This window comes from Acanthochromis polyacanthus, chromosome 1, assembly GCF_021347895.1.
Source record: "Acanthochromis polyacanthus isolate Apoly-LR-REF ecotype Palm Island chromosome 1, KAUST_Apoly_ChrSc, whole genome shotgun sequence".
In the NCBI taxonomy this organism is placed as follows: Eukaryota; Metazoa; Chordata; class Actinopteri; family Pomacentridae; genus Acanthochromis; species Acanthochromis polyacanthus.
In genome coordinates, this window is record NC_067113.1 from 6,155,987 (window position 1) to 6,171,214 (window position 15,228).

At 40.7% G+C, this 15,228-nt stretch overlaps 1 protein-coding gene across 2 annotated transcripts in view; it reads right to left on the bottom strand.

Moving 5' to 3' along the window:
- The window catches only part of LOC110968853 (calmin-like), a 72,562-nt gene extending 57,641 nt beyond the window's left edge, over nucleotides 1–14,921 (bottom strand). For both annotated transcript variants that reach the window (XM_051942750.1, XM_022218857.2), the window contains exon 1: nucleotides 14,503–14,921. In XM_051942750.1, coding sequence (XP_051798710.1) covers nucleotides 14,503–14,587 — 85 coding nt within the window. In that variant the 5' untranslated portion in view covers nucleotides 14,588–14,921. The remainder of the gene's footprint in view (nucleotides 1–14,502) is intronic.
- Nucleotides 14,922–15,228: the final 307 nt, after the last annotated feature.

Below are 15,228 nucleotides of genomic sequence, written 5' to 3' on the forward strand. Positions count from 1 at the left end.
GTGCCCCACAGCCAACACAAAAATTACAACAGAGGCAAATGTACAGACAAACATTTGATGTTCTGGAGGGAAAAGGTTGCTAGAAGTGAATTGTATCAAAGTTAATCCTAATCTTTGGTGAAGCTAAAATCAGCAAATTACAGGACTGATATTATCTGGCTAGTATCTGTTAGAGGCCAATGGCACCATCGCTCCTGTATCAAGCTGTCCTTCAGCAGAAGTAAATCCAAATTACATTGCAGTAATTCTACTCGGAATATTTATGTACTTAATGAAGTATCATAGATACATAGATAAAAATGGGTCTGTGTGCTATGCACTATGATCTTCTCATGTGGGTTTTATGTGGCTCAGTATGGTGGATTGTATCACTTACTGTTGCTACTAGCATAGTACCTGTTGAGACATTATTGAAAGCTTCTATCTGTGAGGGAGTGCGATTCAGGTTTGTATTTGCTATTAGGTTCGGTATAGGACCAATGCCAGATGAGAGGAAGATCAGATAGGTACAGAGAGATTATGTCACAAAAGCGAATGTACTCGGACATATTAATGTAGACGAAAGATACCTTCTCTCTCATATATTATAGTTAGTGACGGATTCGTCTCGATTTGCGTCCCGATATTGGATTTTCATAAGAACGCGATGTACCCGGCCCCCGCACGTTTACGGTGGATACCGATTTTTAAAAAATTTCAGCTGGATGGCCAGATATCTAAAGAGCCAATTGTAAGCCGATTTTTAGAGGCCGTATCCTTTTTTTTAAATTACGATCGCTTCCTCATCCACATAAGCATATAAGCAGTATATATTAACAAAGTTAAATGTAACATACTAGAGAACTCGGTAAACGATTATTTGCCCAAAAGATGGATAATAGTAAATAACATAAAAAAAAATACTTAAAGTTTACACAACTACCAATTAAAAGTTAACCTTGGAAAGTGGTATAGGTTGTTGTTGTTGCTGGGCACTCGCTACGCCTCGTGGTATGTCCGCCTCTGCTGAGTGCGGGTGCTTGACGGGAAGTCTTCTTCGAGCGGTCAGTCGGTTCGCTGCTCCTTACGGGTGCCTGATCACAATCTTGCGCTTTTCTATTTGTAGATCCATACGGCCGATGTGCGATATTGAAAAAAGTCCATGTATATGGCCCAAAGTAATGGGGCCCGGGCCGTATATCCCGCGAGTGATCTACCTCTAATAAAAAAACTATATATACAATTGAGTAAAATTGAATCAAATTATTTCTAGTATTGTAGTATCACCTGTTGAACGTGACAATCCACACTTGACTCACACACTCTGTTATATCTAAATAACCCAGAAAGCCGATGGAGTCTGGCCAGTTTTCTCAGGAGGAATGGACATACAGTGGAAGTCAGTTGATCGAAATTTAACACACTTCTGGTAGAAGGTTTTGCTGTATTATGGATTTGGAACTAGTTAAGATTCCAATAGACGTTCAATTCGTTATTTCCATATAAAATTGTATTATATTGTCAAAAAGCTATCTGTCATATGTTCTCAGACTTAATAAAAAGACATGGGCATTCCAAATATTTTGAATAAGTTCTTTTTTGTTTAGGCAGATTAAAAAAGTGGTTGTTTATAAGTGTTCGTGGGTTATTTGTGGTTACATTTTAGTGATATCAGTCTATTATAAGACATTAATAAGTGATTGTGTTTCCATAAGTAAATTATCCATGGACTTTGACTAAAGACATGTCATATATAACATAAAAAACATTATTTTGTTTTTTTTTTGTATTTTTCTTTAACATATATATTAACATGTATGCCAGTTAGTATCCCATGGACTTCAAAAGTCCTCACTACGAAATTAACAAAGCCTATATATCCGACCCATAGATGAAAGTACTTGTGTGGTTAATCACTTAAATATTTTGACAGTTGTATTCTATGCTGTGGGGACACGTCTGAGTGCCAGATTTGCAATTTTGTGTCAGGTCTATTGACTAGTGCCGATAGTACATTACTACTTACATACAGCACTCTGACACGTCTTTCCAGGAACTTTTATGCAAAGAGCTGTCTGATTATTGAGCACTATGATTAATTATAAAGAATGGATTTAAATGTACTTGTTTTCATTCTTAGATTACAAACTGTATATTGTATTTCTGTGGTATTAATCATTATAATATTTTACACAGTCACTGTGTGAGGAAATTATTCCAATTTCTGCACTTGTTGTTAGAAAACCGTTTTTTATAGCCAGACATTTGGCATGTGCAGAGGGGCGAGTGAGAGGCAACACAGAAGTAAGAAGATTAAAATAATTCGCAATCTCACTCTATCATTGTATTAATTTGCTGACAAGTAGACAGGTTCCCCAGTGATATGTGTGGAACTGGAAAGCAGTGGTCTTGAGCAGATTTCAGTGTTTGATTTTTAACCAAATTTACGAAGAAAATACAACAATTTTACTTTGTTCGTTATGTGTATTAAGGTGTACATTAATCAGCAGAATTTGCCATTTTTTATCGTGTTAAAATGATTCCTAAAACCACTTTGTGGAATGAATGCATATCATAGTGGTGAACATAAGACAAAGGTGCGTCGGCGGGGGTTCTCTCTCAGCTGCCTCGTGACTCATGTAAAACAGTATGTGAGCATCAATTTAGTTCTCTCCAGGTGTCAGTCTCATGCATTTCCAGGGACATCTACATCAGTAAACAGAACAAGATAGTTCTTTTTGGTTGGGAACACAGGTTAAGGACCAGTCGACTAACATTGAGGCACTCAGTCCCATTTAGGGAGCGAAGATGACACATGGCAGCGGTAGATTTGTATAACAGATCTTGGGTTCTGATCCAGAAGCAACTGGACTGTACATCTCTGGGCTAAAGGTCACAACATTTCTTCTGACAAATTTGTTTAGTCAGGCTTTCCCGTCTGATACATTAGAGGATAGATCAGAGAATAGATAGATAGGATAGATAGATAGATAGATAAGATAAGACTAGATACATAGATAGAAGATAGATGTATGATAGATAGAATGATAGTAGATATATAGATGTGATAGATAGACAGACAGACAGACTAGTACAGCACAGACAGATAGACCAAGATTAGATAGATGATAGATAGTTAGATGATAGATGTATAGCTTTGTATTTCCAGGTATGTACATCTGGATCTGTGGTAGACTAACATAGCATTTTTGTTGAACCCCACCCATTTTTCATTGACCAAATGTACGTGGAACATTGTGGACGAGTGTGTTTGTTGCCCTGTGGTGGTGTCCTAATAAGTCGATTATTCAAACAATAAATATGCGCTCAATGTCTTGATGGCTCATGTTTCCTATTTTGGTTTATATGCCTTTGCAGACTGAAGCGCCGACATCCCCCCCATCTAATGTTAGAGGTGTAACCAATTGGGTGAAAACCACGAGAAGAACATTCTTATGGATAGTAAGAACACAAAGTGTGTCAGTGATGGTAGTATAAAAACCCTGTATCTGGAAGGTCCAGTCTCTGGTTCTTCAGTATTCCTCATAACATGAAGACAAAAGAAAAGATCATTAAACAAGTATAAGTCAGGAGATGGTGACAGAAAGATTTCCAATTTAATGGACATCCCACAGAGTTCAGTTAAATCTGTCATTAAGAAATGAAAAGAGCATGGAACCTGTTTAAATTGCCTAGAGCTGGCCGTCCACACAAACTGAAAGATCGGGCAAGAAGAAGACTGGTGATGGAAGACACCAAAACACCTACGACCACTATGAAGGAGTTAAAAGCTTCAGTGACTCAGATGGGAGAGACTGTACACAAAACAAAAAAAGTAACTGCTGAAGAAAAGCTCAGATGAAATCTCACCTGGAATTTACCCAAAGGCACGTGGGAGACTCCAAGGTCAATTGGAAGAAGGTTCTTTGGTCTGACGAGACAAAAATGTAGCTATTTGACCATCAGACTATGCTATGTTTAGCGAACACCAAACACTGTACATCACAGCAAACACACCATCTCCACCGTGTAGCATGGTGGTGGCAGCATCATGATGTGGGGATGCTTCTCAGCAGCAGGTACTGGAAGGCTTGTAAAGGTGGAGGCAAACATGAATGTTGAAAAATGTCGCAAATCCTAGAGGACAATCTGACTCAGTCTGGAAGAGAACTACGACTTGGGAGAAGATTCAACTTACAGCAAGATGACGACCCCAAGCAATGCTTTTGTATTGTAACATTTTGTAAAGCACTTTGTAACTCCAAATTTGAAAGATGCTGCAGAAATTTGTTATTATTACTATTATTTATTGTTATTATTTCACAAATGTGATTCATTCTTTTCAAATTGCTAAATGTAATCCTGATTAAATATTGCTTCAGTGCAGCTCCCACTGACTTTAAGTTATAGGTGCATCGTGGCAGGAGCTGATGCTTTACTATATTTTGTACATCAGTGGGTTATCAGCATGTTGCCAAATTGTAATTTTAGTAAAGAAACATTATCTTTTAGCCAATTTTATTGTTACCCTGTCACATTACTGTATTTCACATTACTAATACATGAAGGGGATTTAAATTTTGGCAGTTATTCCACTCACAGGTGAAACACACTTTTTCCTAACATGGAGCAGTATTAGTTCCATTAATCGGCTTAAGCAATATAGTAATTCATTACATGCTTAAGGAAACAGCTTTTTTTAAGATGTGTCACATGACAACAGTGTAACAGACTGGAGTTTCCAGCGGTGCTTTTTAATGGAGGAGGTCACCGAATACCAATAATGCGTCTTTGTTTTTGTCACTTTCCTGTTGATATCCTGTCTGGACTGACACACTAAAGCTCTGGCGGTTATGTCCACATCTGCAGGTGTAGAATGAAGTCTCTGGTCAGTAGTGACAGAAGATTATAATGTTCTATTGTCCTTTACTTGTTTTTCAGACCAACATGGCAAACACAAGATTGCTTGATAATAAATCAGCTACGCAACAAATCATTTAACCACAGCTTACAAACTATGACTCTGTGGCAACTCATCTAGCAAGTGTGTGTTAGTGTGTGGTGCGTGTGTGTGCGTGTGTCGTAAATGTAATCTCAAGAACGCCTACTGCAGCAACAACCCTAAAGACAGTTTTAAGTACTGTGGCATGTGTTTACATATCTGGATGTCCCTAGACAGACTTTTGTGGACGTCATGGTATTGCAAGTTGCAGGATGGAGTTATAAAATATTACAGTGCATTAGCAAAGTTCAACATGAAGGAAATGCAAAAAATGAGGGAATCAACTAAAGGGAACAGACCGATTGTTGTTTTGCTGAACTCCAGAATACTGACAGCAGTTTGTGGACACTGAGTCACTCTATCATCCACCGTGCTCCTGCATGTAGGGGGACTGGGTGGAAGCTCAAGAATGCCAGTCCCTTCAATGTGAGCAGTGGAGGCTGTTTCCGTCTCTGTGTCTGTAATTTCATGCTGTTTGCAGATTTCACACAGTGGAGAGTCAATAGAGTACTGTAGGAAAGGCCTCTTTGTTTAGCTCCTCTCAACTCTGTAGTTTGCTGATCAGTATCGTGGTCTATGCCAAATCCTTAGCACACATTTCTGCTTCTCAGAAGGCATGTAGGTCTGACTTCTCTGCTGCACAGGTCTGGGCACAGGCAAGAACAGATGGTGGCTGCACACACCTTTCAGATAACAGAGCAACGTGTGTCCACAGACAAGAGACTCAGTGGAGAGGCAGCTAAATGGACAGCAACCTGGCCAGCTGGCAGGTGGAGAACAGGGAACAGGACGGGCTGAGGTCTGCTGGTTAGCAGCAACTAAACTTCCAAAATAAAATACCTACATGTAGCAATGTTTGTGGTACAATATATCAATTCATATGTCAAATTAATAAGACATAAAAGATCATCAGATTCCCCACCCCTATTGCTGACCTGTATATAATAAATCAAATAAAACAGGCTATTAAGACAAGTGCAACATATTCATAAGAAACGTAAACTAACCATTTACTCTAGCAGTGCAAAGTAACGCTGCCGTTTTCAGCCTTTCAGGAGCAGCAATGATCTATGTGGTAAATTTGGTATAGTGAGCCAAATTGCATCACAACTTCCACATTCATTACACGACATGCACATAGACCCTCAAAGACTTTGCCCCATACAAAATCATTGGAAAGATCAGCTTTAAAACAGCAAATAGCCAACAAAATGACTTCTTATATTATCAAAGTTTGATCCACCGAGTCCAATACCCTTTGCAAAGTGCAGGAATGCTATGTGATTATTGCATTTCATCTCTTTAATGAGAGAGGGCACCCAGCAAAATTCAGCTGGCTTGGTAGATGGGAGTCATGCTAATGGGCATGCTTGTTAGTCCAAAATTGCAGAAGGATGCAGAAAATCCAGATAGCTCATGGAGAAAGCTTGGAAACTTTCTAAACGTGCACCACTGAGCAACTTTCAGTCAAAAGAATCACGTGCCATCTTGTAACTGATATCTAGTTCTTAATATACATGAGTGTGTTGTCACGGTCTGGGTCACTGCACCATGTATTTACATTTCTGAGAAGATGCACATCAGTCTACGGCACAGACTCATTGCAGAACTATAAATCAAGCTTGAACCTGATAGCACGGCAATGCTGAAAGACAACTGGTGAATTGCTAAAACTGTCAACAGAAACAGAATTCGGTCAGTCATTGTTTAGCCTTCAGTGTATGCCAAACAGAGATCTCATACTGAAGTGAACGTTGGGTACCAGAAGATACACACACCTTTACATCTTCACTCTACAATACAGGTTATTTCACAAAATCAGCTGATTTGACTAAACACATCCATCCATTATCTATATACTGCCTAATCCTCATTAGCATTGCAGAGGGCTGGAGTCTATCCATCTGACTTAGGGCGAAGGAAGGGGATACCCTGGACAGGTCTCCAGTCTATCATAGGGCCCACAAAGAGACAAGCAATCCCACTCACATTACCACCTGCAGAGAATTTGCTGAGCATGTTTTTGGACTGTGGGAGGAAGCCGGAGAACCCAGAGAAAACCCACGCATGCAGAAAGATCCTGGGAAGGTGAACAACCAAGGATCTTCAAGCTGCAAGGCAAAGTGCTAACCATCAAGCCACTGTGCAGCCTGATCAGATACAATGAAGTTAAATTTTTACCAAAAAAATGCCATAACCAAAACTATTTTTTACAATTTCTCAGTAATAAGTGGTAAGCGTTTATGTCCTGGATGATCAGTAATTTTCATAGTGTTTATATTTTGAATCTCAGAAATATACTATCTACACAGACAGTCCCTGCCTTGATTTCCAGTTCTACTGTGAGGAAGCTTGGAGGTGGTTTTGATCAGGAGACGTCCTTTAACTCGCACATAAAGCAAGTCCCTAGGATGGCTTTCTTTTACCTGCGTAATATTGTCCAAATCAGGACCATTCTGTCTCAGCGAGATGCTGAAAAACTAGTCCATACATTTGTAATTTCTAGGATAGACTACTGTAATTCCATATTATCGGGATGTCCCAATAATTCTCTTAAAAACCTCCAGCTGATACAAAGTGCTACAGTCACAGTTCTGAGAGGAACCAGTAACAGAAATCCTATTTCATCTAGATCAGCTTCTCTTCTTCAGCTCCTTGTAAAATCCGGGACAGAATTTAAAATCCTACTTCTAAAACAGAAAACTCTTAATTACCAAGCTCCATTGTATCTTACAGACCTTTTTGTACCATATTATCACTCTCAGACTGCAGGTTTACTTGTGGTTCCCAGAGTTTCCAGAAGCAGAAAGGGACCCAGAACCTTTAGTTATCAGCTCCTCTGTTGTGGAATCATCTCCCAGTTTGTGTTTGTGAGACAGATGCCCTCTCTACTTTTAAGATAAAGCTTAAAAATTTCCTATTGTAGGGGTTTTCGTTCCTTCCCACCGTTGCTCATAGGGAATACAAAGGCAGCTTTGAATTGTTGGCTTTTTTCTGTTCTCTGTTTGTAATTTGTAAGGTCTGTACCTCAGTATGCTAAGCGCTGTAAGATATGCGCTGTGAATCGGCACAATATAAATAAAACTGAACTGAATTGGTGGCATAGCTTCTGTGATGCAGGGATTCAGTGTCTAAGCCCAGTTTACAACCATGATACCGATGCTATAGAAGTAGAAGTACTGCAATGGCGGTTGAGTTCACAGCAGTAATGCTAAGAGAGAGAGCGCGAGTGAGCTGTGTGGGATGTGTGATGTGGGAATGTTCAGCTCAGGGACTCGTACACTGTAATGCACACAGAGCTGCTCTCCCTCTCTCCTCGTCTCATCATGTGTTATGTAACAGCTTTCAAGCCATTGTTTCAAAGTACGAGCTGCTCTCCCAGCTTTCATGCAAAGTAAAGCCACAATCAGTCTGGCGCATCCCTAAGCACTGGACAGAAAAAGGACAAAAGCAGAAAACTCCTGCATTTTAAAATGCTATGAGAAGTCGAAGTTCATAGGAAAAGCTCAGTTTATTGGCAAAAGAAACATACAGCTAAGATCCATCCATCCATCCATTCTCTATACACCGCTTTATCCTCATTAGGGTCGCAGGGGGTGCTGGAGCCTATCCCAGCTGACTCGGGCGAAGGCAGGGGACACCCTGGACAGGTCGCCAGTCTGTCACAGCTAAGATGTACGTAGAATCTCCAACTATATCTTAGTGCACATAGTCCAGTGGAAAAAGCAGGATTTGCTGGACTGGACACCCGAGCTTATGGTACCTCTGTTCAATGCATTCTAGTTTCTCCTGGCTTTAAGGTAAGACCAAAAACTGTACTGTAGGATTTCAAGCTAGAATAGTTACACATGAACATGTGGTTGTCACCTGAAAATCAAGCGGCAGAGGTTATACAATAACCAAGTAGTACAATATGTAGTAACAAAGTATGAAAGTACAATATGTTGATTATTTGACAAAATTTCAATAGAATTCAAAGCATTTTTATTTACCAGGTCGCTCCATAAGCCTCTACTTTTGAGACATTCACTAGTGTGTTTGTGATCATTGTCCATTTGATTCTGTAATCTAGAATGAAGAAGCCTCTTGGATGAGGGACAAAATGTCTTCAAGAGCCTAAAGGAGAAGTCCAGTTGATTTTTTACTGAAGCTTCTAGGAATTCCATGACTGGATGACTGAGACTCCACAGACACATTCTGCTTTTTCTTTCTAAATCCTATGTTCCCTATCAGTCCATCCAATCACATCACAGGCTAGTGTGTGACAGAGCAATCCACAATTATCACCTCTAACATCCATCCATCCATCCATTATCTATATACCGCGTAATCCTCATTAGTGTCGTTGGGGGCTGGAGTCTGTTCCAGCTGACTTAGGGTGAAGGTAGGGGACATCCAGGACAGATCAGCAGTCCATCACAGAGCTACATACAGACAAGCAAGCACATTCACACCTACAGACAATTTAGAATCACCAGTTAACCTCAGCATGTTTTTGGACTGTGGGAGGAAGCCGGAGTACTTGGAGAAAACCCATGCATGCACAGGGAGAACATGCAAACTCCATGCAGAAAGATCCCAGGAAGACCTGGACATGAACCGGGAATCTTCTAGCTGGAAGGACAAAGAGCTAACCACCGAACCACTGTACAGCCACCTCTCTAACATTTCTCCTAAACTGTTACATAAACTATAACAAAAAATGTGCTAACTATAATTTGTTATTAGAAGCATTTCGTGGTACTTTCTTGAAATCTCTGTTGTGTTGTCTCTGATTTTGTAGCCAACACTGTGTTGCGACTAACAGTTGTGCGTTTCCAGAGCAACAGTTCTTCAACAGGGCCAATAAAACACAGGGTTCGCTGTAATCCACTTCTGTTTGTTGTCTTTGGCACAGCGGGGGAGGAGCACTTTATCCATCCTTATGCAGTGCCTATCATGTTTCAAACTCATTTAAATGATAATAGCCTGTATCACCTGCAGTCCCGGCACAAAAGCATCAAACGGATCTTCAAAATAAGGTTGATGTATTTGAAATAACACTGAAACTTTTAAAGAATAAATGACAGACTCTTTATCTAACATCTGAAAATAACTTCATAAGCAAAAGACAAATGGCTCAACTCTGAGTTTTCTTCATCTCTACAGACCACCTGAATTTTCAGCAAATACACTGTTTATGTTCAGCATCACTCAACTTGAGCCACAGGCTGTTTAAAACCGGAAGAAATCCTAGCAGTCTCTAGGCATCTTTCTTTCTAATTGGCCATTAGTTTATTTCCCTCACTGTGGGCTTATTTTTCACTGCATTTCTTCATTTCTATGGAACCAGCACAAACATGGCTACATGTACTTATGTGCAGTATGGCACAGTTACAATGCCATTAACCACAAAAAAAAACATAAAAACTAAAGGAATTTCTTTGATTATTTATTTTTTAAAGCATAAAAACCTGGGATCAATATGTTTTTCAAACGCCACAGTTGTTACCAATACTAGAAACTGTGACTCTACATACTCACTACTTGTAATTTTAATTTGTTTCCATCCTCGTTTCCAGTCTGATCTACAGTTTTAGTTCTGGCCAGGTTGGTCAAAAAAAGTCACACAGTTTTTGCCACAGCTGTTGGTTACAGCCAAGACTGTAATCTATGACTGATACTTTCACGTTACAAATTAAGTTTGGTTTCTACTAGTGGCTATGAGTCTTATCAGATTACAGAGTAGCAAGACTTCTTCTTTGGCATCCTGTTAAACTAGTATTCCAGTATCCTGTGCCAACACATACCGTAATAGGACACAATGGTTTCAATGCATCAGAAGATAACTTGCTTGTGTCCATTTTGGGCTAGAACTGAACAAAGCTTTCTTTCTCACCACACTCAATAAGTCAATTACTTCCACTTTAAAGAGCAATTGTTGTTACCCTCTCCTCTGATCTTTGTAAAGCCCTGTTTGGCAAACTGACAATACTCACAATGTATTAAATATTCCCACATGATTTACAGGTTCACTCCAACTCAAACAGCAGGGCATGGAGCAATATGTAATTACATCACACCAATTAAAGACGGTACACTGGAATACCACCTGTGATGTCTCAAACGATCTTCACAGTTCAAAAGTGTTGTCCAGAATATACAGAAGCAGGATGTATGCGTGAATCTGACGTTGCAGCATCACATGCAGAAACAGGTCCAAAGGATTCCTCGCAATACCATGAACTGCTGCTCAAAGACTATCTGAAGAAGCTGCCTGGTGATGCTCTCGACCGAAAAGATGCAGAAAAGGCGCTGGAGCTCATCTCCTCTTCAGCAAACCACTCCAATGCAGCAATCAGAAAAATGGAGAAGATGCATCATTCGTTATCTATACACTGCTAAGTTCTCATTAGGGTCACGAGGAGCTGGAGCCTATCTCAGCTGACTTATGGTGAAGGCAGGGGACACCCTGGACAGATCATCAGTCTGTCACAGGGTTACATATAGAAACAAACAATCACACTCACATTCACACCTACGGACAATTTAGAATCACCAGTTAACTTCAGCATATTTATGGACTGTAGGAAGAAGCTGGTGAACCCAGAGAAAACCCACGCATGCACAAGCAGAACAAACTTCACGCAGAAAGATCGTGGGAACCAGGGCTGTTCTAGCTGCAAGGCGAAAGTGCTAATCACCAAGTTACTGTGCAGCTCCTGTCTCAAACTACTTGTTCATAATTAAATAACTTTCAAAGCACATCTAAATGTGCATGAAAAAGAATTACTTAATTAAACTGTTCCTGAACCATGTATTTACAGGTAACTACAGTATTTAGGACTTTAACAAGGAGTAGCCATCCTGTGGGCGCCAACTGGGTAGGTCTAAGGAGAAACATCTGGCCCTCTGGCAACGTCTTATGCCACTAATCCATCAAATACACTCATCTTCATTCTTGCATATTGTAATCAGTTTGGCTCCCTGTTACAGTAAATATGAGGTGAATTACTGTAAAGGAGAATTGGGCTTTTGCTTGACATAGCCCACAGTCTGTAAAAAACTATTCACATTTAAAACCATGACTAGATCAGGCTGATAAGAACTGTGGTTATAAACCATCATTAGACTTAATTCATTCGTTTGTTCACTTCTAGACACCTAAAAGGGAAGTTGTATCAACAGATGCCACAATGACGGCTAATGTTTTTTTTTACTAGAAACATAATCCATTCATATTTACTGAAATATAAACAAGGTTATTTCATGTGGGAACATGTTTTTAATCCCATGTCTTACCTCGCCTTAATTTTAGGTGACATTATTTAAGAAAAAAGCAATGCCAAAAATAACTCTAAACTAACAAACCGTCACTGATGTTAATCTTGCAAATTTTTTTACTGAATTATTCAACTTGTATTCATCTTCTGTTGTAAAATGCACAGTGTAAATAAGGGTCAATCCCTCACCTGTTCATTCATCAGGCCAGTTAATGTCTGTGTGGAGCATCTAACAGAACTAATCAAAGCTTACACTTTGGCTGCTTGAAAGAATACTATGGAAAGCTCTGTGTCTACCAGAGCTCCATAAAAACTTTTTCCACTGGTAGTCACACTGATCTCTAATGAAAATTTGAGGAACACCATTTAAATTGCCATTAAATGCAACACATTGACATGTGTCCATATTAACTGTGTTGAAAAAGGAACTGATTTCATTTTCTCCAAAGGGCATTACCAGACCGGACACGGGTCGATGACATCCCACCCTCTTATGATGACAAGAGTCTTTGTTAACTTTTAACTCTAATCAGTCCCTCTCTCACTCTCACATAACAATTCTCACTCCTTCCTGGTGTTTCACATGATACACAATGAAGATTTAAAATAAAATTAATAAAATAGCAAAAGGCAAATTTGCAGATGCCAATGCTGCTAGTTATTAAACCTAGTAGTACTGTCTAGTATTACTATCATGAATGTACCTAAAGAGTTGAAGTCTGTAGGCCTGCATTACTAAATACATCTGTAAATAATTATAATTTATCATAATGTAAGTGGAGACAAAATCATCCTCCAGTACCACACATGAAACTGGTAAATAAAAGTCATTGAAATAGGACAATAACACGTACAGAACCTTGGTCAACTTTGAAAAAGGCTGTGATACACAGTCAGAAGCTCAAAATCAGGTAGAAAATAAAAAGCTCTCACTGCTCGAGCACTGTTACCTGTTTTTCTGGGTTCATATAATTTATATTTGGCTCTTATTCAAGTGAATAATTGGCCAGAGGTAGTCAACGTTACAATATCCCAGAAACTTGTCAGTGACCAGTGGAATCTAAAGGCTGTAATTGTTTGTATTGATCTCATCCTCAACATCATCAGTGAACACAAAGTTTTGAGGTGAATCACTTAAAATCAATCAGAAACTTTGGATTCTCTTACATGCTTCAGTCTGCCACTGGAGAGGAGGCAGAAAGAACTATTTTCACACCCACAGTTACAAAACATAGCCCAGAGGGCAATGCAGCTACAGAGCCAGCAGAGTTGAGGGTAAAGAGCCCATCACTGACTCACAACCGGCTGATTAACTCACATATTCATGCTTGTGACTGGAGGCCACATTATCACTCCCTACTCTCCTTCTCTCTACTTAGAGAAAGTCTCAGAACTGTAAGAATATCATTTGAGACTGAAGTAAATACCACCAGAAAAGCCCTTCAGTAAACAGTCATACAGCTCTGTTCCTCCAGGGGCATCCTGGCTGTGCAGTCCACCCATCATCAACAACTTCTCTTTCTGTTTTGTCTGCCAGTGCTTAACGAACATTTTACAGTTGAAATGCAGTGATATTATGATAATCGCTCTGTTCTTCCTTGCTGTCCTCCTGTGGTTTCTCACAGAAAACACAGCTACACTGCAGTTCTACGAAGCCGTCAAACACTGCCTGATGTAGAAAACGATGTGCTTTATCTGACCAACTGTCCCAAATCACAATGACACTGTCGGATAGCTGTGATAATTAACTGTAGAGTTTTGGCAAAATTTTAGTCAACCAATCCATGAAACATTGTCTTTTGCAGAGCTTTGCAAGCTTACAAGCAGTTCTTCCAAATGAACTTTAGACCAGTGTGTTTTTTAAATAGCAGAGTTGCACAGTGCTCCCCACAGACACTTTGCTTTATACACTGTGCTCCATAAAAGCAATCTGCTCACACAGCAGTGCAGTTAGAGCATAGTGTGTCACGTTCAGTGGGCTCCCACGGTCACACAGGGCCCTGAGTGGGCTGCCCACTGTATGGAGCAGAAGAGGACCTGTCTGACAGCTCGATCTGGAAAGTTTGAGACTGCTCTGCACTCTAAAGCGAAACCAAAAGCTGCCAATCAAAAGTTTCCCACATCCCAAGCGGTTCTCCAAGTCCCTCGGGTTCTAAACTCAGAGTGCAGCATGGTGGTGCCTGCGTGGCCAGGCCTCCCACTGTTTCATGTGGTATTAAACAGCAGCTTTGGCTCTGCTCAAGGACGGGATGCTCCTACCTTGCAGGTTCTGCACTCGGATGTCGCTGATCTGTCCAATAAATTCTTCCCGCTCGAACCAGTCTTCCCACCCGTGTCCAGCCATCTGGAGCCGCGGACGGTGCTGCAGGAATCCCGGACAGGAACACTGGAAGCTCCCACGGCTGGAGGGAGGAGAGAAGCCTGTGCTGCTGCAGCGGGAAGGCGGGCTGTCTATTGTCCAGCCGGCCGAGCGAGAGCCATGCAAGCCGGCAGCTCAGAGCGGAACAGCACGGAGCTCTCACTGGACGAACATTGCTGCAGTTCGCTGCGGATTTCTCAGCGACAGCAGCCGGAGAGAGGAGAGGAGAGGAGGAAGGAGCTGCTGCACCTGGTTGGTATTTCCGACGTGGGATAGAGTCGATCCAGTGCCCGCCCACCTCTCTCTCCCTCCCCCTCTGTGACCTGAACATTCTCACATCACCCACACAGCTCTCTCTCTCTCTCTCTCTCTCTCTCTCTCTCTCTCTCTCTCTCTTGCACACACACACACACACACACACACACACACACACACACACACACACACACACACACACACACACACACACACGCCCACCCCCACACACACATACATAGTCGTGGAAAATAAGCCACTGGTAAACACTGCAGTTCAATTTTAAGTGACTTTAGTGTTTGTTTCCATTTATACTGCTGTTGTAAACCTGTTCTCAGCAAGGAAAGTGTTTATCGCCTTTAAAACCTTTA